General features: G+C 45.5%; 1 protein-coding gene across 5 annotated transcripts in view; it reads left to right on the forward strand.

The window, feature by feature from the left end:
- The window catches only part of LOC143823677 (uncharacterized), a 119,894-nt gene that overhangs the window by 85,408 nt on the left and 8,238 nt on the right, over positions 1-26,248 (forward strand). Inside the window, exons 3-8 of one of the 5 annotated variants that reach the window (XR_013226546.1) lie at positions 652-740; positions 4,125-4,228; positions 6,016-6,135; positions 6,637-6,739; positions 17,922-18,125; positions 21,104-25,539. Coding sequence is in view for 1 of the 5 variants with exons in the window: in XM_077310207.1 (XP_077166322.1) it covers positions 652-740; positions 6,016-6,135; positions 6,637-6,698 (271 nt within the window). In the remaining 4 variants the exon portion in view is untranslated. Of the gene's footprint in view, positions 1-651; positions 741-4,124; positions 6,136-6,636; positions 6,740-16,562; positions 17,638-17,921; positions 18,126-21,103; positions 25,540-26,248 lie in introns of those variants that run through there. The other 4 variants (XR_013226545.1, XR_013226544.1, XR_013226543.1 and 1 more) reach the window with 4 other exon arrangements.

Consider the following 26,248-nt stretch of genomic DNA (forward strand, 5'->3'; position numbering starts at 1 on the left):
CTGTGAATCTCTCTAATCGTCTCCCATCTCCTAATCCATTCCAGTGCCTGAGTGTGCCTCAATTTACAAGGCTGTTGTATGAATTATTGAGACAGTGTACGTAGTGCACACTGGTGCTACATAAATTCCAAGCATTATTAAATCACTGCCATTCACAGACCACCCATTTCTGAGAATGGAAATAATCCCGCGTTAGATGGGGACATCATAAAGTAGGGGGAAGCCACAGAGAACCACATTCCTGCTGTTTCCCATTCCCTCCCTTCTTGAAGGAGTATTTGGCAGTGGCCCATATTTGAAAACATGGCCCCACCACCAACACACCAAGGTCTGCTACATATCAATGGATGTGTGGCTGGAATCTCTATTTCCCACATCAAGGCTCAACTGCCACCCATTGCAACATATGCTGCTTCAGTCTCCGCCTGAACTGGCAGAGAAAAGAGCCAAAGAAGGCACGTGCCACGAGTGTCAACAAAGCAGCTTCACAAATGAGCTCTCAGCCAATTCAAGAGATGCTCCTGACCTTTCTTCGTAGGAAAAATAGATTTCAGTGCAACATTGTTGTACAGAATTGATTTCCATTGCTTTCGCCATCTTGGCTTCCTTTCCACTAATTGTTTTTTTTCCCCTCTTTGTTTTTTCTGTTAGATCTTTTAAATTCCTACAGGTATGCATATACACTTCGTGTGCCTTGTTGTCGCTATGGAAACCATCCACATCCCTTCTCCACTATGCAAGTAGGTCTACCGGACATGTCCCTGCCGTTCTTCTTAGCCTTGTAAACTTGGGCTAAAGTGTTGTTTTCAAAGGAGCTACATAAAACTAACTTTTCCTTGTCCTAGGTGGGAGATGGCTTTCAGAAATTTTTGCCTTCTTTAGAAAGCAGAGTTGAATGGGAGAATGAATCGCAGGGAGGGGGAAAGCAAAAGTTGGAAGACCAAAGTTCTCCCATTCATATTGCAATCCGAGAGACTACTGACACCATTCATTTGACAACTTTGTGAGGAAACCATACATGAGTAGAAGCCTTCGTGTTGCTGTGGAGGCCCACAAGCTCACAGATGAGGCCAGTGGTCTTCACACCATGGTCTTCACACCATGAACCAGCTTGGTGTAGTGGTTAAGAGTGGAAGATCCTGATCTGGTGAGCCAGGTTTGATTCTCCACTCCTCCTGGCTGGGTGAACTTGGGCATGTCACAGCACTGATAGAGCTGTTCTGTCAGAGCAGTAATAACAGGGCTCTCTCAGACTCACCTACCTCACAAGATGTCTGTGATGGGGAGAGGAAGGGAAGCCGAATGTAAGCCACTTTGAGACTCCTGGTAGAGAAAAGCAGCATGTGAAACCCAACTCTTCTTCTTCTTTATGACTGGGGTTGCCAACCTTCAAGTGGAGGCCTGGAGATCTCCTGCTTTTACAATTGATCTCCAGACTACAGAGTTCAATTCCCCTGGAGAAAATATCTGCTTTGGAGTGTGGACTTTATGGCTTTATACCATTATTCCTTCCCCAAACGCCACCCTCTCCAGCATCCCGCCCCAAATCTTCTGGTATTTCCCAACTCAGAGTTATCAATCCAAGATCTGAAGCACATCTGCATGCCTGGTTTATCACAGTTATATCAAACAATACGTTTGCACAGTATTATTTTTCAATTGTGTTTATTCATGTAACACAGGCAAATTAGAAATCTGTTTTCTCTGTTGTTGTAGAAGGAGAGTTTAATGTGAGGAATAATTGAAGCATTGTTGAACTGTGCTCCAGTATTGAATGGATAATTATTTGACTGTGTTACATTCCGTGTCCTTCTGGTTCATACAAGCAAGAGAACAAGGCAACCCTGAGGGGGTAGAATGGATGGTACCACTTCAATCTGCAAGTGATGGAGTTGACCTTTGAACGTTCCTTCATATAAATATGACTCCCTCCACGCAAAGAGAAAGCCAATAACTGACATGCAAGCGTGGAACTGAAAGTAACATGACATCAAAGTCACGTGACAGGAAGAGGAGTCCTGCTTATGGTAACTTAGTGGCAGAGAGGATCTCTTCTTAACTCGCCTGATCACAATACATGCAAAGAGAGGCAGGAAGTATTACATACTTGCTCTGCGCATTTACATTCCTTTCAGGTCTTTCCAGAAAGAAGAAAAAAAGAGGCTTTAAATGCTTCTGACCCAACAGGTGAGCTTTGGAACATACCTAGTGTGCTAATCCTGGGTTGGGAAATAGAGGTGCACATGAACCTAAAAATGTTGGTTGGGTTTGAAGTTTGAGGCAGCCCTCAAACCAAACCCCGAACCTAACCAAGCTGGAATTTCTACAGACCAAACTAGCCAGTTTGGACCTCCTTTTTCCCAGATGTGGCTTTCCACAGCTGAGAGAAAGGGGGGGGGGGGTTCCCAGGAAGAGTTAAATGACTGGCAGAAATTTAATGCATCCATTTTTCTTCTCCCCACTCTGAAGTAGAGTGGAGTGAAATGGACATGTTTAATGACTCAGCCATTGAAACCTCAGATCCACAGGAAACTTCTTAAAACACACACCTGAAAAGCTGTTATATTTAAATGGCTGGTGGCCACTGCACCAATCAGTCTTGCTACCTCCTGTTTCCAAGTGGAAAGAAGCAAAACTCAGCAGTGAAATGGCTCACAGCCTAAAAGGGTGGCAAGTGCAGCTAAAATGGCATGCAGACTTTTAAACCTAACAGCTAATCAGTCTTCCCACCAAGCTGTTAGGTTTAAATGGCTTACAGCCATTTCTGCCAAACAGTGTGGTGGGTGTTGCCATCAGCTGTCAGGCTAAAATGTCTGTGAGCCATTTCATTGGTCTGTTTCACTTCCCCCTGCTTGGAAGGGGGGGAGCAAAATGGACGTGTGAATTGGCTTGCAGCCATTTAAACCTAATGAGTGAATCTATTCTGATCAACCATTGGGTTTAAATGACTTGAACAGCTGGAACTAGACAAAAGTCTGGTAAATTTTCAAGGAAGGTGTCTTCCTCAGACATCAGTTCAGGAGCTACAAACTGGAATATACAAAATGTATATTCCAATTGGGAAATAGCATGAGATTTGAGGCTGGAGCCTGAAGAATTTGGGGTTTGGCAAGGAATTTCCATACAGGCTGCATCTAAAGTAAAAATATTAACAACAATAGTAATGCATTCAAATTAAAAGCCATCAAAGACATTCCCCACATGGAGAATCATTTTGTCTGGCTTCAGTCCCGGCTGTCATTAATTCCTGAAGGGATCTTCACCCAGCAAGATCCAATCTTGAACTGTCTCCCAAAGAAACCAGAAACAGAACATTATGAGACATGCATCCTTGATTCCTCGGCAAAGGACTTAAAAACATGGGAAACATGCAAGCCAAAAAGAAACAGAATCATTTAAGTTCGCACAGCCTATTGAAATATTAGGTTCATATTTAGTCTTGGGGGAAAAGCAGCAAAAACAAAACCTGGAAAAAAGTACAATGCCTGTGGGCAATCCAATGAAGGGGAAACTTTTGTGGCTTGCGATTGTACAACCATCCACATTTATAGTTGAAAAAGGCATAGTACTCTGAACTCTACACAATTCATCACTGCCAGATCTCCTGGGAAGATACAAATGAAAGACCCTAGCCTTCTCAGTTGGGTCATTCTATGGCTAGCTCCATGATCGGGGGGGGGGCGGCCCTCTGCCTACCACCTTTTGATGTAGGTAAAGCCAAGAAAGTGTGAAGCTGCCTTCTCCTGCCTTCTCCTCTGCCTACCACCAGCCCTTCCCTTTGCAGGCCACCTTAGATTGCAGATGTTGAGTACATGTCAGCCATCCTTCCTCCAACAATCCCAGATTAGTTGACCTGATTAGTTCACTCCATTTTATCCCCACATCCACCTTTTGATGTAGGTAAAGCCAAGAAAGTGTGAAGCTGCCTTCTCCTGGGTAATACCATTAGTCTACCAGTTTGGTGTAGTGGTTAAGAGCAGTGGCTTCTAATCTGGAGAGTTGGGTTTGATTCCATGCTCCCGCACATGCAACCAGCTGGGTGACCTTGGGCTCGCCACAGCACTGATAAACTGTTCTGACTGAGCAATAATATCAGGGCTCTCTCAACCTCACCTACCTCACAGGGCGTCTGTTGTTGAAGAGGAAAGGGAAGGAGATTTTATGCCGCTTTGGGACTCCTGGTGGAGAAAAGTGGCATATGAGAACCAACTCTTCTTCTTCTACCATGGTCAGTATTGTCTATTCAGACTGGCAGCTACTTTTTGTATCACCTCCTAGCTGATACATTTAACTGGAAATGCTGGGGATTGAACTTCGGATGCAAGGCAGATGTTCCACCACTTAGCCACTGATCTTCTCCTTCTTATAGTGGCAGTTGTAACAAGTGCTGGCAGCAGAGGTGACACAGTGTTCCCTAAACTTCAAGGTGGAGCCTTCAGTTTACAGCGATCAATTCCCTAATGGCATCATATTCCTCACTTCTCCTGATTTTGCCCTCCCTCCATACCTCCATGGGGTTTCCAAGTTAGAGTCGGCTGCCCGACAAGTTAGTTCAGTAACTGGTGCGCCAAAGGCACAATTCAGCTTTTGATACTTGCATAATCATTTCGAATCTCAAAAACCATTTCTAAGCCGCCCAGGTAACTGATGACAATGTCTGCAGGAAGTGATGGAGGAAGCAGTCCAACCAAAGTGGTAGAGGAAGCAACCAAAGCCCTGAAACATAGACCTCTTAAAGCAGAGCCATCTCTGGAATCCACACATTATAGCAGCGGTACTCCAAGCAAGGAGGTACACAATAGGAGCCATCTACAAGGAGCGATATTTTCCCCCTTTAAATTAAGATGTCTTGCTTGTTTCTGTCTTCTGCCAGCCATGTCTTTTGATGTGCATCATCCACAGAAGCACTGCACAAAGAACCAGGGAACAAAAAAAAGTTACATAAAAAGGAGGAAAAGGAGGCATTCTGAGACAGTGAGGCAAGAAGCAGAGTGTACTCTAATAGGGGACGGACCCCCTGTGTGTGCTCCCCGCATCACAGACTAAATGAGCATCTTTCAAGGCATGTCATGCTTGAACAGCCCTGAAGTTCCCACACAGGGGGCACAGGTGGAGCCTTAATTTCACCGGCGAACCGTTCGATTTACAGTTATTTACTTCTCTCTTGGTGCTCCTATTCTCTGGGACTCCTCACTTCCTGACATTGACTCCTCTCCCAACTCTTTCAGTAATGCTTGGAAACGTGCCTTTTCTCCAAAGTGCTTGACCTTGTTCTTGTTCTAACATAATCGCACCTGAATGCAAACGCACACATACACACAAAGCTACCTTATGCAGAGTCCATTAAGGTCAGAATTGTCTTCTCAGGTTGGCAGATAACCCTTAAAGTTGCCAGATATGCTTGGTTGGCTATTAAGATGAGAAGATCCTGGACTGGCCTCTCAAACGAGGTCATATAATTATGTTTATTATTTTAGCATATTGTATTAGCCAGCGAACTGTGCAACCCTAATTAATTATGTGGTTTTATTGTAATGGCTTTGGCTTTATAGGAAGATTTATTCTGTTGTTTATATTTTATTATATCTCTTAAGCATTACTATTAATACTGTACAGGCTACTTGATATTCTGGTCAACGACCGTAATAAATAAAACCAATTTGATTCGACTGGCAGTAGCTTTCCAACATCTCAGGTAGATGTCTTTCCCATCTCCTACTATCTTGTCCTTTACTAGGAGACACCAGGATTGAACCTGGAAACCTTTGCATGCCAAGCAGATGCTCTACCACTGAGACACAGCCCATCTCCATGAGCACACAAAGGTGCCTTGTATCAAGGCAGATCATCGATCTATCAAAGTCAGTGTTCTCTGGAATTCTGGCCATGCTAGTGGACCTCCAATGGCACCTGGGTTTGGGCCGCTGTGTGACATACAGTGTTGGACTGGATGGGTCATTGGCAAGATCCAACATGACTTCTCTTATGTTATTTTATGTTATGTCTTATTTACAGTCTCAGGGAGTGGTCTTTCAAGTCCCCTGGATCCTTTAAACTACAGATGCCATGGATTGAAGAAAATATATACAGTTTGTGATGTGGCCATGCAGTGTGGGATCTCCCAGCAAGCAAATGGTAAGCCTGCTTGGGCCATGAATAGACAACTAAAACGATGAATTGCTCTTGATTGTGGTGGCTGAATGGACCACTGACACATGAAGGGGCTCTGCTGTTGAATACCACATTTTGAGGCCTAATGGGGAGTATTAGCTATTGCCCCACACGTTGCTTTCGAACACCAAGAGGCATCCGGTTGGTGAAAAACAGGTAGCCAGACTTTTTGGACATCTTAGTTGTAACGAGCTGTTGGCGAAGCAAAGCAGCAAATTGTTTTCCGAGGATGCCATAAAGAACTAATGGGGAGAAGAATGTATAACTCAGTACGCTTCTTGCTGGATTCTTTACTGTTTCTTCTTCTATAGGCTGCCGTGAATAATGAGGTCATTGTGCTGAAGAAACAGCCAAACTTCATACCTTACAAATCTCTCTCAAAATTGGAGAGAAGAAGGGGGAAAAAAAAACCAGCCTTCTTTAGGCCCACAAATGAATCTTTCCAAAGAGCCATTCTCTTTTCAGGTGCGTGTTTTAAGAAGTCCCCTGTGGATCGGAGGAACTCAGAAAATGAATTCACACTTTAGGAATGCCCTCCTCCCCCGGAAAACGCCACACCATCTTCTTTGTGAGTTTTACAATTATACCTTTTTTATTAGCAAATGTGACATACGGAATATGATCCTATTTAAGAGAAACGAATTGCAGGATAAAAGCTCTTTAGGCAACCGAGGCATAACTCGAGAAGAATAGCGCCTTTTCTTTGAAGGCATAAGGCTTTCTTCCTGACAGGAACATTGTCACTTTATCCCGGTTACCTGCACGATTGCTCCTGTGTCATGCTGAATGTCTTTTCTCTCTCCCTCATAGCTTTCAGGCAGGAAACAAAAACCTTACAACTGTGCGAATCGCTCAGATTGCGTAGGTGGGGAAATGTTACAAGACATGGTAGGCCCAAACCCTGTTGGGGGGGGGGGGGGGTGGGCAACCCCAAGAATTGAGTCTTGTTCCAAGTTTCTTTTTTTCTTTTTTTTTACTGTTCTTCGGGTAAAGGAACATCACTAGCTTAAAGTGGCCAGGTCTCCCACTAGAGTTACCAACTTCAAGCCAGCAAATTACTGGATAATTCGGGGTGGAGTTTGAGGAAGGGAGGGAGGCTGGAGTTGCCGGCCTCCTGGGGGCGGCTGGAATTCTCCTGCTATTATGAGTGATCTCCAGGGGACAGAGGTCCGTTCCCCTGGAGAAAATGTCTACTTCGGAAGGTGGACTCGATTGCATTCAACCGCACTGAAGTCTCTTACTTCCTCAAAACCCTTCCTTCTTTCCTCAGGCTCCACCCCTCAAAACCTCCAGCGGTTTCCCAACCCTGAGCTGGGAACCCTAGAGAGCTCACCAGGAATACGATGCTATACAGATCCCACCCTCTGAAGCTGCCATTTTCTCCAAGGGAACAGATCTCTGAAGCCTGGAGACCAATAGGAATCCCTGGACCAACTCCAAGTCCTACCTCAAGGTTGCAAACATATCTCCTGCTGCAGCCAGCACCCCCCTGCTCTGCCCCCCACTCCTCCCCCCCCCCACACTGCTCAACAGGGTGGGAGTAGAGGAGCTGATTCAGCATTGTGCCAACACTGCAACCTCACTTCTGGTGTCATCATGTAGGCATGTCACTCTGGAACAGGATTTCTCAACTGGGGATATGTGAAACCCTGGGGTTCCTTGACAGCCCTAAAAGGGTTTTCCCAATGGGTGGGAGTTGATTTGTAACATATTTTTAAGATATTCATTCATTAGGTGATACATGGTCATGTCGACCCGACTCCCCCCCCCAAATGGCCCATGATGGGTCTGGAGAGGGTGGGAAAGGGAGGGGCCCTGGGTGGGTGTGTCCACAGCTATGCTTCCCAACCATATTCTGTCCAAAACCCTGGCTGAGCAAATCTGCCCTACTCAAACAAACAACAGACCTCTGCGTGCCATACCGGAGAGAAGGCAGTGAATTCCCCTGACGGTTTTTAACAGGAATCAAATTGTTTTAAGGATTTCAAATTATTGTTTTATTTTTGATACGTTGTGAGCCACCCTGAGCCCCTGGGGAAGGGTGCCGTATGCATTTGAATATATAAAATAAAAAGGGGAAAACGGCATCTATTTTTGATTCACCATTCAAACCTCATTTACGGGTAGATTTGTATCTGTTCCCTTTTGCGCTCCTCCACAGATCTTTGTTTCATCTTTGCCCAAGCCATCTCAAGGAATTTTGGCAAGCCCTGCTACGCCCAGCCCCTCCAAATCATTTGGAATCCTACGGCTCTGTTTGCAAAGGGACACTTTTCATGAAGAGCAGAAGGATCCGAAAAAAGGGGGAAAGAAAGAAACTCTACCCTGCAAAGTTCAGATGGCCCAGCTTTAATTGGAACCTTTCCTTTTCTGCACTATTTATCAACAAAGGATCCGCTTTCCCAATACTCAGCATGAAGCCCTGTGCCACTTACCGGAGTTTAAAGTTTCACGGAGGGGAGGGCAGCCAAGAATGACCGCATTACCCAGACGCTTTCCTGCATCTCATTAACAAGTGTTTTCAAGTGTATAAAACATTTCATTTCTGTTTTAACTGGAAAGCAGGGTGGGATCACCATCGTAATGGCTGTCGGAGACAGAAAATACCCACAAGGATTTGCTCAGAGACATTGCAGATGGAAATACCTGCATGTTCTGCCAAAAATACCCACAAGTAATCTCTCCCTCTCCCTCTTTCTCTTTTCTTTTCGTTTCGAGCTCTCCGCCTTGCTGTGCTGGATATAATAACTCCTCATATCTGGCAAGGGGACAGCGAGTCCCCCGTGATACTTTGGGGTAGGTGGTTTAGGGGATTGGAGAGATTTCTTTTTAAGCATGTTTCTATACAGTGCTCCTTTGTCGGAAAGAATGCCACAGTCCTCCAGACTGACAAGCCAAGCCACAGCTAGTTACTCTGGGGGCTCAACCCTTATGTGGGGGTGAGGGGAGGGAAGAATCAAAGCCTAACTTGCTGCTCTACAATATACTCCTTTTCCCCCCTGCATTCCTGGAAAGTTCACATTAATTCAAGAGTATCGTCAAGGAATTAGTTGGTTCTGATTCTTTATTCTTAAACAGAAAATCAGGTAGGTTGGACACATGAAGTTGCCTTATATTAAATCAGACCACGGGTCCATTATACTGAATCAGACCACTGGTCCATCACTGTCAACACTGCTGACTCACCCTGGTAATGGGTCTCCAGGGTCTGAGGCTGACGTCTTTCCTATTCCCCACAACCTCATTCTTTCAACTGGAGATGATGGGATCTGAACCTGGGACTTTCTACATGCCAAGCAGATGCATGACCACTGAGTTGTGGGCCCTCTGGAATGATGGTTCTTAGAGAAGGGATCTCTAGAAGAGGTAGTTCTTGCATGGAGAAGTCCTTAGGTCCAGTAGTGGAGTTAGATAACTTAGGTAGATAACTTTAGACTCTAGACTTCAGGATCTTCGTGAACATGGCATGCAGAAAGTCGTCAATTCAATCCCCAGCACTTCTGTCTAAAATGATCAGGTAGCAGGTCATTTAAAAGACCTCTGCTTAGAAACTTAAACATCCACTGCCAGTCAGAGTAGGCAATATTGACCTTGAAAGACCCGGAGTCTAACTCAGAAGAAGAAGAGTTGGTTCTTATATGCCACTTTTCCCTACCCGAAGGAGGCTCAAAGCAGCTTATATTCGCCTTCCCTTTCCTCTCCCCACAACAGACACCCTGTGGGGTGGGTGAGAGCCCTGATATCACTGCTCGGTCAGAACAGCTTTATCAGTGCCATGGGGAGCCCAAAGTCACCCAGCTGGTTGCATGTGGGGGAGCGCAGAATCGAACCTGAAATGCCAGATTAGAAGTCCGCACTCCTAACCACTACACCAAACTGGCTCTCGTGGCAGCTTCGTGGATTTATTTCCAGGCATATTTACTACAGGATCAACTAACTATCATTAGGATTGAGATGGGGAATGGTATGGTATAGCCCAGTCTTGTCAGATCTCAGAAGAAGCCCATCCCCTCCCCAAATTCCACTTTTCCAACCTTCCATCACAGTCAAATCTACAGGAATTTCACCAGTGCAGTGTTGGCAACCTTATCAGCACCTCTCAGAAGCTTGTTTGCGCTAAAATAATCTGGGCATAATTAGGATTGAACACGCCCCAGGTTTTTAAAATTAAAATGAGAGCAAGAAAGTAAACATTTTTGCAGTTCTTTTTGTTTTCCCCTCCCCATGACAGCTGCTCTTGCAATGATTCTGCTCACCTAATCAGAAATCAGTAATGATGGACACAAAGACATCCCCACACTGAAATACACAGTTCCTCCCAGCACTCCATGGACTGTAGCTGACTACCGCTTTCATTCCGAAAACCAAACACCGACAAATCCTATGCCTCTACAAGAAGCCAGATAAGTGTCATCAGATTTTTCTCCTCTCCCCAACCCTGATCTAAGAATGAATGTAACTTTCCGTTCTGAAATTGCTCCCCTCAGCTGATAATGGAAGATTTCTCATACATAACCTCTGAGCGGATGAAATCTTCTAACATAAAGGAACAGCATGAGGCATCCAGTTGTTTTAGTAATCTCCCTGGGGGTGCAATGAATTCTTTTTCCAATGAGCCTTCCTAGCCATGCAACTGAGATTCAGACAATTCCGAATTTCTTTTAAGCGTCTGTTCTCACTTCTGTTGCCAAGAAGAAGAGTCTTTGTGGCTCATTTGTATATTATTGAGGGATTCACAACAATGCCTAGAACCAACTCATTAGAAGAAGAAGAAGAAGAAGAAGAAGAAGAAGAAGAAGAAGAAGAAGAAGAAGAAGAAGAAGAAGAAGAAGAAGAAGAAGAAGAAGAAGAAGAAGAAGAAGAAGATGAGTTGGTTCTTATATGCCGCTTTTCCCTACCCGAAGGAGTCTCAAAGTGGCTTACAGTCGCCTTCCCTTTCCTCTCCCCACAACAGACACCCTGTGAGGGAGGTGAGGCTGAGAGAGCCCTGATATCACTGCTCGGTCAGAACAGTTTTATCAGTGCCGTGGTGAGCCCAAGGTCACCCAGCTGGCTGCATGTGGAGGAGGAGTGCAGAATCGAACCCGGCATGCCAGATTAGAAGTCCACACTCCTAACCACTACACCAAACTGGCTCGCCAAAGAACAACAGTCGAGGTTTAGAATGAACATAGCAAAGACCAGGTTGTTTACTGTTGTTTACTAGTCCCCTAGTGATCAAAGGAGAAGACAGATATTCTGAATTGTAGCTTCACTAAACATACTTCCTCAGTCAGTGTTCTTGCTTTCAGAGCAGGGAATGTATATTCCACCACAAGGGGGAGGGAATATAAGTAAACACCTGAAGTGAGGGGAATGTCCCTTTGACAGAAACCCTCTATCTTCAAAAAACATTGTGACTTCTCCCAGGTGCAACTCAAATACATGAATTCTTGATTTCAGCTCTGTTTTTTAAATGTGAAAGCATCTTATGTGGCAGCCACAGGGAAAATCTTTAAGATAATGGAAAATGTGATGGAAATCCACTATGGACGTAATCGTTGACTGGCAAAATTTAAAGGACACAGAGACACAAGATGTAAACATCCATGAGGCCGGGCACAAGGCACATACTTTACTAGGGAGCCAGACTCCATAAGGTATGCTTGCAGGCAGCAAGCATAATGCTCCAGTGCTGCATCGTGAAAACTTTAAAAATCAGCGGTTTCATCTTGTTGAGATCTTTAACTGGACACAAAAATAATTTGACCTTAAAAAAATTTTAAACATTAAAAACAAAAATTAAAAAAACAGTTTTAATGTTTCATGTTTTCACATCCATCTTACACGACAATCTGATTCTTGCAACTCCCTTGCCTTGTGTCAAGATTTTCCTATCCTTTAAATATCTTTTGTGTTTCACAACATATTTTGACTATTTAAAATCCTGCTTTTCTTCCAAAGAGCTCAGGACAACAGACTTTCCTCCTGTTTTGTCTACTTAACAACCCTATAAGCTAGCATAAGATAAGATTTTTATATTATTTTATTTTTTGCTGTCAAGTCACAGCTGACTTGTGGTGACCCCTTAGGGCAGTGGTTCTCAACATGGGGGTTGGGACCTCTTTGGGAGTCCAACAACACTTTCACAGAGGCTGTGGCAGGGCAAGCAGCTTGGCCGGGGGGGGGGGTGCCATCCACACAACAGCCTTGCAGGGTAGATCGAGACAGAGCATTTGTCTGTCTGGAGCAGCAAAATGAGCGAGATCGGCATGGTGGGACAAGAGGCAGAACTGAACTGAGAAACCCCAGCAAAAAAAAAACAATTTATATACAATCATGGAACAATGGGGGTTCACGCCATTGGTCAGTTTTGGTTTAATTTCTGTGAAAGAACCCTTGCATAATTTTATAATTGGGGGTCACCACAACATGAGGAACTGTATTAAAGGGTCGCAACGTTGAGAATCTAGATTATTATTTAGTAAAGAGGGGGAAAGAAGGACATCTATGCAACCGGAAGTTTTTAAAGAAGGACCTCCTTCCCTGGAGGTCTTCCATCCAAATGCTAGCCCTGCTTAGCTTCTGAAATGAGATGAGGTCAGCCTAGCCTGAGCCAAACCAGCACAAAAACAACACTGCACTCATATAAGTTAAAATACCGCAGTAAATCTCATAACGGATGCGCTGAAAACAGTACATGATCGTCCCAAATCCCACTAAAATCTTTAGCAATGCCATCAGCAGCATCTAATGCTCACTGTGGTTCCTAACATCTAATAAATTACATGGGATTTGACCGTGATGACTGTTTCAATAACTCTTATGAAGTCCCAAGGAAATCTATACAAAGTTTTATCCAATGCATCGTTTTGATCCTAATTTTTGCTCATTTAAAACACTTGAAAATGATCAAGGGCCATTTGTCCCAGAGGTTCAAGGGACCTCTCACAAAACGCACGCATGGTTACTTGCCCCGATTTCATTCTGCTTTTGGAATGGGCAGGCTTATATCCTGAGGAAGGGAGAAAGTAAACCTCCATGGCTTTGGAAACCACTCCTCCAATTGTGGTTTTTATGCCTGCTTACGACTACAGTTGACACACACTGGCGGCTGATGTGCTACAACTGGCAGCAATTTTTTTTTTTGCGCAAACGCAGTTCTACAAAAACCTGATGCGAGCTTGACAGCAGGCGTTCATGTTGTCCAACGTCCAACCAAATCTACGTGGTAATTGGCTGTTGTCTGATCTTCACAGCTCAACAGAGTTGGTTTGACAGCCAAATGTGGGAAGGGGCTGTGGCTCAGCGGGAAAGCATCTCCTTGGCAAGCAGAAGATCCCAAATTTAATCCCCGGCATCTCCAGCTAACAGGATGAGGTAATAGTTATGTGAAGGACTGCCAACTGAGTTCCTGGAAAGCGGCTGCCAGTCAGAGTCTGAAGTGCTGACTCTCGGGCAGGGACGGTCTGAGTGCTGGAATACGCTGGCTGATTCTGTGAAGGTTCAAGGGGGTGGCAGGTTTCAGTGGGTGAGCGATAGGGTTGTGAGTGTCCTGCATAGTGCAGGGGGTTGGACTAGATCAGGGGTAGTCAACCTGTGGTCCTCCAGATGTCCATGGTCTACAATTCCCATGAGCCCCTGCCAGCAAATGCTGGCAGGAGCTCATGGGAATTATAGTCCATGGACATCTGGAGGACCACAGGTTGACTACCTCTGGACTAGATGACCCAGGAGGTCCCTTCCAACTCTATCATTCTGTGATTCTAAATGAGGGAATGGGGAGGGGAGGGGAATATCTACTGTTTCTATCACCCCCAGCAAATGAAATATCCTGTGTAGATGCCAATAGCAGCTACCGGCCATTGGCCTACGCCGTCATGAACACCGCAGAAATAAAACAGCCAGTGGTACTGTGAGCAGCACAAGTTTAACTTTCAAACCTATCATTTGCAAAAAATTGTGTAAATTCCTCCAGCGGGCATCCTCAGAAAAGCTCCCAGGAAGTGGCATAACTTGTATCAAAGGCAACCGTGATGCGTAGCGTGCTCTTCCATTTTGCTACAGCACATTATAAGCAATTTTGTTCTTAAACGTGCTTCCCCCACAACCTTACTATTCAGGGGCCAGTTTCACGGGAGGGAAAGGGATTGAAAAAGAATCACGTTGTAAATATCCTTCGAGGCAGAGACCTCTAAAATTAGTTGTTGTGTAGCGATGCCACAGTCATAATAAAGATTTCGTACTCGTTCATCCCACATTCCTTGATGCTGGGCCCTTTTTTAAAAATGCCGTATTTCCTCGGCTTCCATGCAGCTATGACTAATTGCTAGGCCACACACACGTTACCAAACCGTGAGTGACAGCGGCTCCTAAAATAATGCAGGACTGGGTCAGAGGAAAGGGGAGAGAGCACCCAGCTCTGACTTAAAGAGGAGGCTTCAGAGAACGTGAGTGGCTGGTTTAATTCCAGCCACCAAATCCAGAAGACCAGAAAATGTCCAAGGTCACTTCAGCTCCAGATGGTACACTCATATATTTACAGGACCTCTGTTTCCTGACATTTACAGTTTCTTATTTAGGGTTGCCCAGGAATGAAAAGAAGCTATGTGCTGTTCCAATTTAATTGGGAAAAGGAAGGGGGGAACGAGTGAAGAAATGAAGTAATACCATCAAGAGAGAACCGGATTAGGAGAGTCTGGCCTTTTATGTTATTGGGTGAATTGACATGTATTAGATATACGTGAGAGGGCAGAACATAGTCAACAGCAAACAGAGGAGTTCTTTCCAGCCTACCTCAGAATTGGACTTGGACAAACAGCAACATCTCTGGTTGATGTGGTTAAGCTTGGTGTATGGGTAAGAGTGGAGGCCACTAATCTGGCAAGCTGGGTTTGGTGTCCCGTTCTTCCTTCTCATGCAGCCAGCTGGGTGACCTTGGATGATATTGGGCCAGTCACTGTCTCTCTCAACCAAAATGAGAGAGCAGTAACATCAGGGCTCTCTCAGCCCCACCCACCGCACAGGGTGCCTAGTGTCAGGAGAGGAAGGGAAGGCGATTGTCAGCCGCTTTGAGTCTCCTGGTAGAGAGAAGTGGGGTATAAAAACCAGCTCTTCTTCCAGCCAGCCATTTTATGACCTCTGTACTCTGAAGATCTAATTTGAGGAGTTCTCCAGGCCACGCCTGAAAGTTGGCAACCCTAGTTATTAGGAAGCTCATATTCTTCCTCAAAGACGATAGGAACAGCCCTGCCCTGCAGAAAGCGACGTGTGGGGAGTCCCAGACAGTAATCGGGTGGCTCACGTTCCAGAATTCTAACAGTAGCTTTATATCAGCAATTGCCAATCCCCAGCAAAACCTTTCGTTAGACGGATGTCTTTGCAGTCACAGGCAAATAAAGCGGAGACTCGGTCTAGCTTTTTAATATCCATAAAATACATTTTTCGTACCGGATTTTCCTCGTAAGGAAAATGCAGAAGACGACTATTCGGCACGCCCGCATTAAGGCAAATTCGGCATTTGCTAATCGGAGGTTCATTCTTCTAAGCACGCCATCAGCTGTTGTGTGAGGGAATGAGGTGCGGTAATTGTTTTAAATGCTGACAGGTTTAATGGTGGCCGGCATGTTACTATCCCTCCCGTTATATCATTAGCGTCTGCAAGGAGCCATTTAGGCTCTGACAGTCATTTTGCCGCTCAGTGCTGGCTTTTTGTTTCTGGATGGATGGACAGGAAGCTGTAAACACATTTCTGCAATGCTGTCTTAACTCAATTACCGTGCTCAGTCCTGGACTGGCTGTGGAGGGGGGGGGCAGTGTTATGTGCTGCAAACAGGCTGCGAGGTGGTAAAAAAAAACCCGGGATCTCGGCAGGTGGCAGTCTGACAGTGATGCGTAAAGTCAATCGTGGTGAACTGTCCAGAGGGAACTATAAATGGAGGGTTGTGTTCATTTAAAAAGGAGCTCTTGCCCGTTTAGTGCACTGGCAAGGGGAATTTGCAGGCTGCTTCCCCAGGGATTTGCTCCAGGCGGTTCACAATATAAAAACTGTACAAATTGATACGAATAATGGGTTGGAATCTATTATTCCCTTATGTCATCTTAGAATCATAGAGTTGGAAGGGTGGAGAATCATAGAATCATAGAATCATAGAGTTGGAAGGGGCCATACAGGCCATCTAGTCCAACCCCCTGCTCAACGCAGGATCAGCCCTAAGCATCCTAAAGCATCCAAGAAAAGTGTGTATCTAACCTTTGCTTGAAGACTGCCAGTGAGGGGGAGCTCACCACCTCCTTAGGCAGCCTATTCCACTGCTGAACTACTCTGACTGTGAAAGATTATTTCCTGATATCTAGCCTATATCGTTGTACTTGAAGTTTAAACCCATTACTGCGTGTCCTCTCCTCTGCAGCCAACAGAAACAGCATCCTGCCCTCCTCCAAGTGACAACCTTTCAAATACTTAAAGAGGGCTATCATGTCCCCTCTCAACCTCCTTTTCTCCAGGCTGAACATTCCCAAGGCTGAACATTCCCAAGAGAAGACAGTGAAAGGTGGCAAGGTCAACAGGGAGAGAAGACATACCGAGGGCTTTGTTTCAACTGTGAATGAGGACCAAGAGTGTGATTCACATATGTGTGCATACCTTTAAGAGCCCCCTCAAGAACTTGTTTTCCATATAAAGGCCTATAAGGGGACGTCCTCGCATAGGACTTGTTCTCTTTGTGCACTGCAGTCTCCATCAGTAAGTATCCTCTCCCAGTTGGAAGACATCTTGAAGCTGCCGGAATATTTGGTGGGCTGTTGTTGAGCAGGACAAAGGTTGATCTGATAGATAAGCTTACCTCTTGTCCACCATACTTCAGCGGATTCCAGAAAAGGTTTAAGTGACTGACCTTACCACAAGAATAGAAGTTGACGGGATACACCCCCTTTGCTACACACTATAGCAGTTCTTGCCACAGTCTTCCAATTCCACGAGCTGAATGTGCAGACAGTCAAGGATAATCAAATCAATATCCATGCTCTCAGTCGCCATGTGTTCAACATTTCCACATAGGTTTGTTGCCTATGATTAGAAATACCACAAAAATAGAGTCCCTTCTGATTTGGGGCGGTGTTGTACACAAGTCTCATGCACACATAGATCTGCTCACAGAAACAATCCATGTGCAGGATTGAGACGGAGACAAGAATGATTTCTCTTCCTCCATACACCGCACAAGAGTGGAAATCTACATAAAAAGCGGCATTATTTAAAAAGAGCACAGCTCATGATGATGTGACAATGTTTCTGCAACTGACTGAAGTCACCAAAATTTATTATCAAGCTACATTTCTGGCAGGTCATCAAACACGTGGTCAAAAGGGCCCCGTTCTGTCCTTGAACACTGAATTTAAGAGCCGTTCCAAAGATATTCCACAATGGAAGAACAAGCAGGAGTCTCCAGAGGTCTTGGGGCCAAATATGGAAACATTTTGCAACAGGTAACAAAACAGGAGAGCGAATTCTAACCGGGAGGATATTTTTGTGCGTGTGATTGACTATGTACACACCTGAAAAGATCTGTTTGCCTATCAATTATCTCCACACAATAGAAGCAGATTAGGTGAAGAAAGATACACTTCCAGTCTCCTAACAATCTCTCTTGAACACACAGCCTCTTAAATCAAAACAGATGACGTCTTTTTAAAAGCCTTTCATTGTGTTTAACAATGGAGACACTTTGGTATCAAGAGTTTACATCTTGTTGATATTAATCATCCAACAGGTTGCCACTGATATGATATGCAGCAGTGAGAGGATTCAAGGACAGATGAGTCAAAAGAAGAATTTTGCACTCCCTGCCTTCTTGGCTGACAGACACAGGATGGGGTGCCAAGACTGGCTCATACAAGCATGCCCATCGCTTAAAAACTGCAGCAACCAGGTACCAATTTGCATGTGCGAATGACCATCAGAATTCAGACTGGAGGTATGTGAGTAGTCCTTGTTCTGATCTCTTTCTTTCTTGTATTCGCTTACATCTTTGACCACAGCTATGGTATTTCGTACTGGTTAAGAGCGGTGGCCTGTAATCTGGAGAGCTGGGTTTGTTTTCCCTCTCCTCCACCTACAGCCAGCTGAGTGACCTCGGGCCCATCACAGACCAGTAAGAGTTGTTCTCACAGAGCGGTTCTGTCACAGCTCTCTTACGGAAGGTCTTGAGACCCTGTCTTGAGACTCCTTTGGGTATTGAAAAGTGGGGTATAAAAAAAACAACTCTTCATCTTCTTTTTATAATAAAGAACCTCTCTTTCTTTTCTAAATAACAGTCCAAAGGAGAAGGAGGAGTTGGCTTCCCGATTTTCACTACCCGAAGGCATCTCAAAGTGGTTTATGATCACCTTCCCTTCCTCTCCCCAGAACAGACACCCTGTGTGGTAGGTGGAGCTGAGAGAGTTCTGACAGGACTTCTCTGTGAGAACAGCTCTATCAGGACCGACTAGCTCAAGGTCACCCAGCTGGCTGTATTTGGAGGAGCAGGGAACCAAACTCAGCTTGGCAGATTAGAAGCCATTGCTCTAAACCAAGGGTGGTCAACCTGTGGTCCTCCAGATGTCCACGGACTACAATTCCCATGAGCTGCTTCCAGCAAATGCTGGCAGGAGCTCATGGGAACTGTAGTCCGTGAACATCTGGAGGACCACAGGTTGACTACCCCTGCCAAGGATGCTTCAATCTCTAAAGCTCTGCTCACATGTTTCAGTGAACACATGTTCATTCTGCCCATGTACCCCTGTTTGAAAGAGCCAAGTAAAGTAAGGGACAAGAACCTGGATTCATGTGGGATATAAATTGATCAACTATAAGTGTACAGGATGTAGCATTGGATTGTATCTGCATTCATTAACCTATGAACAGGGCTTAAGAGGTGGGTATTGACCAAGTCCAGCCATCCTGCTTTGAGCGCACCTTTTAAAATAACCCACATGCACACAGATCTGAAATCAGACAAAGCAGCCTCAACTGAATGCAAAAAAAAAAAAAAAAAAACCAAACCCACAGATGGCTGCTTACTTCTCAGACTAACATAAATAAGAGCTGACATTTTATTGGGTGGGCAGGTCATCATTTCTGTTCAGATGAAGGCACATGGGGAGAAGATTCATGACAACTGTCCAAGCTGACTTATTTTTGATGCTCTCTCAGACTAAACTCCGGGCCCAATTTGCCATAAATGAATGATGCAGAACCCATTAATGAACTGTAGCCACCGAGAGGAAAGCGGACAGCAACTCTTGAGAGCAAAGCCGGGGCCTTATCAAATGGTGCCGTGCCACGCTCTATTTGGTTACAAAAGTAAGGGGCCTTTTCGATGCATGGTGAAACGGCAGCACTCTTGGGCAGCTTCCCTTGCAGAAGAGCTTCCTGACGGGCCGTGGATGGATAACAGAGACTTTTGCCTGTCTTCTGTCAAATCACATTGACCTGGTACCCCCCCAAAGTGCAGACGTCAGACACAACATGTGGCTAAAAAGCAGGGTTCAAAAGCAGAAACAGAGTGGATAGAATATTGCACTAGGGTTAAAATTCGCCATCTGCCATGAAGGTTTCTGAATGACCTTTGAGGAGTCCCACACTCTCAACCAAACCTACCACACACGTACACACAGACCCAAGATAGTTGTGGGATAAAATGCCTGAGGAGAACGATGCCTGAGTTACTTTCAGAAGGGTGGGGACAGGGATTCAACAAAGTTTGCCAGTTGGTATACTGAAACACGCTTATGGATTCATAGAATCATAGAGTTGGAAGGGACCTCAAAGATCATCTAGTCCAACCCCCTTGCATAATGTAGGGACTCACAACTACCCGCCCACCCACAGTGACCCCAATTTCATATCAAGTGATCCCCACCCCTGCCAAAAATCTCTATAATCCAGCCTGGGCTGGAGGAAATTCACGTACCACCCCACAGTGGCGATCAGCCATTCCCTGGGTATGCAAGGAAAGGCCACAAGAGGCAAACACTGGCACATCCCTTCCTGCCCACCCACTCACCATCTGCCTAAGTTCACAAAATCAGCATTCCCTGGAGCATTTTTGATTCATCAACAATGTTTCTTTGCTCCAGAGCCAAGGGTCACTCCTGACTTTTCTCTACAAAATTGAAGGCATTTTTTGGTCCACACCAAAAAGCTTTGTTTAGAGCTTTGTTTCAACTGAAAAGCAGCTCCTTTGATTTCTAGGATACAGTTGGAGGAAGAGGAGTTAAGCAAGAATTTTGTAGCCTAACATAAACAACAAGACTGCCCTAAAGGACAGGGAAAATACACAAGTCCAGTATTTGTGTATACTTGATGAAGATGAGATCCAATAACTATATTAACTATAGTTAAGTCTTAATGGTGGGTTTTCTACTGGCACGATCCTCATTCCATCCTGGCTGTTTCCCAGCTGCATGCTCCGAGGGTACAGGGAAAAGGCAAGGGAGCCGCTTTGGTCAAAGCTGGTAAGAATTCGAGGGATCGGCTGTGAGCCCACTTGTGATTTCACAGTTTAATCTCGACTGTTCAGTTAAATCGATTCCATTAAATTAGTTTATCATGTATCACCTGTTACATACAAAACTCCATTTTCATTCTCCACTTGTCCTTCCCAATAACACAGACGGGATACTTAAGCCCGCGCCAAGGTGTCGTGTCTTTTTTCGGAGCACGGCGACATCAGCACTGCCCCCAAATTGAAATGCCAAGCAACAGGAGAGAGACCAAGCCCCAAGAGATTTCCCACCGTGTTTGAGTGAGGCCATTGCTATTCAGCTTAAATGCTTTTCCGCGCAACCAGCAGAATGGTAGAAGGCAGCTCACCCACCCTAACAAGCCAAACATCAGTCAGAGTAGCCGTTCCCTTCCAGAATGTGCATATTTGCCCTATAGATTTTCTCCCCTATGTCTTCCAACATGCAGCACAAATCACATTGCAAAAAGAGGAGAAGAAGAAGAAGAAGAAAGGTGGCATTTTCCTGTAAGAGAGATCAAGATCTCAGTTAAGCCACATTGCTGATTGATCCTTGGCGTCATTTGGAAAGCCGTCCCTAAGGGGTTCCGTGGGAGACCCTTAGCTTAGTTCCTCCGGCAGCGGCACAGCAGTCAAAAGAGCTGTTCTAAAGACAGGTAAGGGGAGCAGATGAAGGGAAGAGCAAGCGGGACACAATGGAATGGGTGAATTTGCACCTCCCGTTCGAGACCATTAAGGGATGAGCAGAAACAGGAGGAATATGAGCAGAATACCAATGAGTGGGGCAGGCAGCTGGCTGACAGGGAGTCCGTCTGCTCTGTGATTTAATTTAAAAAGGCAAGTGACAGGCACCCAAGAGGAGAGGAAAGGCTGTGGCCCAGTGGTCAAGCACCTGTTTTTCATATAGAAGGTCCCAGGTTCAAGCCCCAGTCTTGCTAGTAGAAAGGATCAGACAATAGGCCATATGAAAGATTTCTGAGTGAGCCCCTGGAGAGCAGCTGCCAGTCAGAGTTGACAATACTGACTTGGATAGACCAGGGCAGAGTCTACACTTACTTTCTTTATTCCATTGTCAATCCTGTTGAATTCAGATCACTTTGAACTCGGGTCTTCCTCTCCCCCCCCCCCCATTGAAACAGGAAAGTCTTCTGCACGTGGTTAGGGTAGTTCAGAAGGGGGGGGAGCCAAGCCTCTTTCTGTTCTTGGAGGGGGGGGAGAGGAGCCAGGCAAGGAGCCTCTTTCTTTTCTTGGAGGGGAGGGGGAGAGGATTGAAAAAGGCAGAGAAGGGAGAAAAAATCCAGGACCGACAGAAGTTGAGAGAAATTAGGGGCTTCTCCTTTAAGGCAAGCGTGTCACATGACCAGGTGTAGCCTATCAGAGGTTCTCTACCACGGAGCTTTCTTTCCCAATCCGGATATTGAGGATTAAAAGCAGTCTGAGATATTGCACAATAAAGGTAGGGTCACTCCGGATCAATAAAGGTAGGGTCACTTCTTGCTGCAGAAGGAAAATTAAAATCGCCCAAAATCCAAACGGAAATCGCATTCTGTGTAGAGGGCAGGGACTGAATCAATCTGGGGTGGGAATAAAAGCTCCGTGCAGTTTACACCCAGTAGTCTGGCTCCGGTTAAGGCAGCTTCATGAGTTCATTTTTGAGTTGCAGCCCTGAACGATGAGCACAGCAAGCCATCATCTGGCCAAGCACCAAGCTGGACCTCACAAGATGAGCCTGCAAAAGGATCAGGCAACCAGCTTGGAAGACCGGAGTGGCGTTTTGGCACCCTTTGACTCATCAGGAAACCAACAGTTAATCTCGCCGGACAATGAGTCAGCCAGCCAGCCGTCAGTCCATCTCCTCCCTTGCAAGAACGAACTCTACAGACCCACACGTACTCAACAAAAGGAAACAATCCGTCCTCCGCCATCACCCCTTTCCTCAAGTATGCCTAATAATGTCAATAAGATAGACAATAACATGGTATTTAGGCTTCACGGAAACAAAAACTGACAAGGCGCTGGATGGGAACTGCCTGCCGCCCGTCTCCTAACAACTCTTCCACACTCCAATTTAGAGGCACTATAAAAGCTGTCACCGCTGATGAGAAGTGCCACAAAGCTGCAATATCAGCAGCTCACATCATCAAATGGAATGCCAGCAAACCCACAGAGGGACACCTTAACTGTCAAGTTGTGGGTTGATATTCTTTCCCCTTTCGCTGATTTATGGGTGCGCTCTTCTTCTTAAGCACTTCCGAGCAAATCCGGGAGCACTTTCCCCGGCGCATTTCTTCCTGCTGACGTCACCGGGGGACGGGAACGGGCAACAGAGGAGAAGTGTCACGTCAGGCCTGAAACATAAGACTTCTCCTGCAGGCATCGTCACAGACAAGACCTGGCAACCGTTGTCCGTTCCAAGTAAATACGGACTCTCCATCTGCAATTTGGAAGGTTGCCAATTCCAGGTTGAGAGGTTCTTGGAGATTTGGAGGGGGGGGCGCAGAGCCTGGAGAGGATGGGATTTGTGAAGGGGAGGAATCTCGGAGGGATAAAATGCCAGGAAGTTCACTCTCTAGAGTAGCCGTTTCCACCAGGTGAATTGCAGTCTAAAGGAAGTTCTGACGATTGACCAGGATTCCTCAAACTGAGACCCAGGGGTGCCCTGTGCCTGCCACAAGAAGAAAGAGAGGAAGAGAGCCCATTCCACTCACATTAGTTAGTATACTCTCAATACGCTTTGGGAGTAGATTTTCCTGTTCTGCACAGGAAAATCCAGCTGCAAATGTACACTGAAAGTGCATTATCATACACATGCGGAATGGGCCCTGGTTTTTATATCCAACTTTTCAGTACCCTAACTGCCTTCCCTTCCTCTCCCTACAACAGACTGTCTGTGAGGTAAGTGGGGCTGAGAGAGCTCTAAAAGAACAGTTCTTTGAGAATACTGAAACTCGCTCAAGGTCACCCAGCTGGCTGCTTATGGAGTAGCGGAGAATCTCCAGATTAGCGGCCACTACTCTTAACAACACCAAGCTGGCTCTCTACATCCCATGGCACATACCCTGCTGTTCAGTAAGTAGGCGGAGCCATTGGAAGGCAGTACTTCTTATTGGCTGCCCTCATTCAAATAAGAGCCACCGGAGGGTCAGGAGGACTGATAAGCAGCCAGGTTTCTGGCTCCTCCCCATTTCTTTCTTTTTCTCCCTTCCCCCCTACTCCCCCACCACAATGATTTCACTTGTTTCTTTTTATTCTCCCATCTCCTTCTCCTTCACTCTTCCAGACTTTCCTTCATTTTATTTTATTCCCTTTCTGTGACTCATTTGCAAAGTGAGAAGGGAGGTACTGTATTTGGCTCCACCCCCTGCACCAGGCATGTTAGGTTTGGCTCCACCTCCAATGTCAGCCATTTTGGGTCAGCACTCACAACACCCACACACATCCCAGAAAATTCCAGAACTCTCCACAGCCCCAGAAAGGTTCAGGAGCCCAGCTGTAGGCAGTATATGGTATCTTAGCCAATATTCTACATTACCTTTCCCTAAGGGCCACCTGCAAATCCCACCGGGCTTAATAACCAGGAGAGAACCATCGGCCAATGGAGAGAAACACGATCTTGCCTCCAAGTGATAGTTCCGAGCTGGGATGGTTTTGTTAGGCACAAGTTGGTTAAACTTCCCTTCTTTGTGGGCCTGGTTGCAATCCAAGCCAACCGGCCTCTCTGATCCCAATTATAGCACCTGCTCCTCATTACAAATTTCAGAGAATCGTTTTTCTCTTCGTCCGCAGTATTGCATCTTCTTCTTGTCGATTCTTTTTTAAAAGACTCAGCACTGTTAGCTTTTCTTCTGAAAAAGGTGAGACTTTTTAAAACTCACTGTATTAGCTGCTGTTTGCTCTGACTGACCTTAATTTAATCTGGTTTTACAAAAGGGTTGCTCGGGGAGGAGGGGAAGGCCCTTAATGCCCACTCTCATTCTTGGCCTTGGAGAGCTTCCACCCCATCAAGGAAAATTTGCTTATGCTAACACCTAAGGAATGATCCTTTTTTCACAAAAAGTAATTGATTTGTAATTATCACTGGGGAGATAACACCTTTGCTAACCTAATTGTAAAATATATTGTTCCTTTCCAGTCTTAACGTATCGCCTCGAAAGATTCCCTATTTAGACCCCAACAGTCTACAGTAAATAGAATGACAGCAGGAAGCCAGGGAAGAAGAGAGTTACCCACTTCTCCGTGTAATAAAAGATGTTCTCTTTTTGACTATTGTTCAGTCCATTAGTGTAATGCCTGGATGTTTTTCTCACTGTGGGATACAGACCAGGTGTCAAGGTTTCCATGCAGGACCATATTTTGCGATAAAATCCAACGTGCTGTAAATTTCCCACCATCTGTTTGTCTCTGTTAGGCAAAGAATTGCCGCCTAATCTGCATTTCTTTTCCACTTTACATACGCAGGCGGTATTTCATCTCCTCCAACGTTTCGAAATAGATCACCCAATATGTACAACACCTCAAACGGCTTCCAATATATTTTGGAGCTGCCTATGGACTCGAGGCTATGAATTTTACCCGTTTGCATTGCTGGCTTCTACAGCAGGAAGCCTTAGGAAAATCAGTACCAAACGAGTGAAATCTGAGCTGAGTTGCTTTGTGATTTGTTACATTATTTTGTCCAGATTGGGGTCAGAAGGACGAGCCTTTTGCCATAAACTGTGTTGGAATATTCAAGATTTGTAGCGCGCATAAACCAAAAGCATATGAGGAATATCCTACAGGGGGCAGCAGAGATTATGTGTATTTAGCATAGGCTTGTGCGCTCCGGTGCGGTTCGGCCACTGTGGCAATCACCGAAGCCCAAGGTGCCCAGTGCCACGGCGCAGAAAAGAGGGGCATCAACAGCAGCACACCAGCTGGTGCCCGCACACAGGTGCAGAGCTCTGTGCCTGTGCACGGGCACCAGCTGGCACACCGCTGTGCCACAGCCCCTCCTCTCCACAGCCCTGGTCGCCTCAGGCTTCAGTGATCCCCGAAACGTCCGAACCATGCCGGAACGCACAACCCTAGTCAGAATAGGAACTTCCTGATAGTTCTCTCAGTCCCCCCTGCCTCACAAGGTGCCTGTTGTCCTGAGAGGAAGGCGATTGTTAATGGCTTTGAGATTCCTAGAGGTACAGAAAAGTGGGACATAAAAACCCCGCCTTCTTTTTGATGTAAAAAATGCTACAGTATTATTGTAGCCGAAGACGAGCCAGACAGCCCTTCTCTTTAAATGACTGACTGCCCGTCATCAAGATATATTCCTAGGTTCCAATTGACACGGTTATTCTCTGGGGAGGCAAGAATCCCACGATGGAATGTTTATTACATTTCCGCACCGCTCTAATGATCAGCTTAATGAGATGAGGAAGGAGGAGCAAACTGCATCTTGTTTCAATCGCCCTTTGTGCCTCTACAGGATTTTTAAAAGCAACAGCCTGCTAGTTTCCCAAATTTCTTGATATATATATATATAATAGATTTGCTAAGAGCAATGGCTGCATACAGAGAGATTTCCCTAAAGGTTGACAGTTATAGGGCATTCTTAACTCTCT

Source organism: Paroedura picta, chromosome 14 (assembly GCF_049243985.1).
Source record: "Paroedura picta isolate Pp20150507F chromosome 14, Ppicta_v3.0, whole genome shotgun sequence".
Taxonomy (NCBI): Eukaryota; Metazoa; Chordata; class Lepidosauria; order Squamata; family Gekkonidae; genus Paroedura; species Paroedura picta.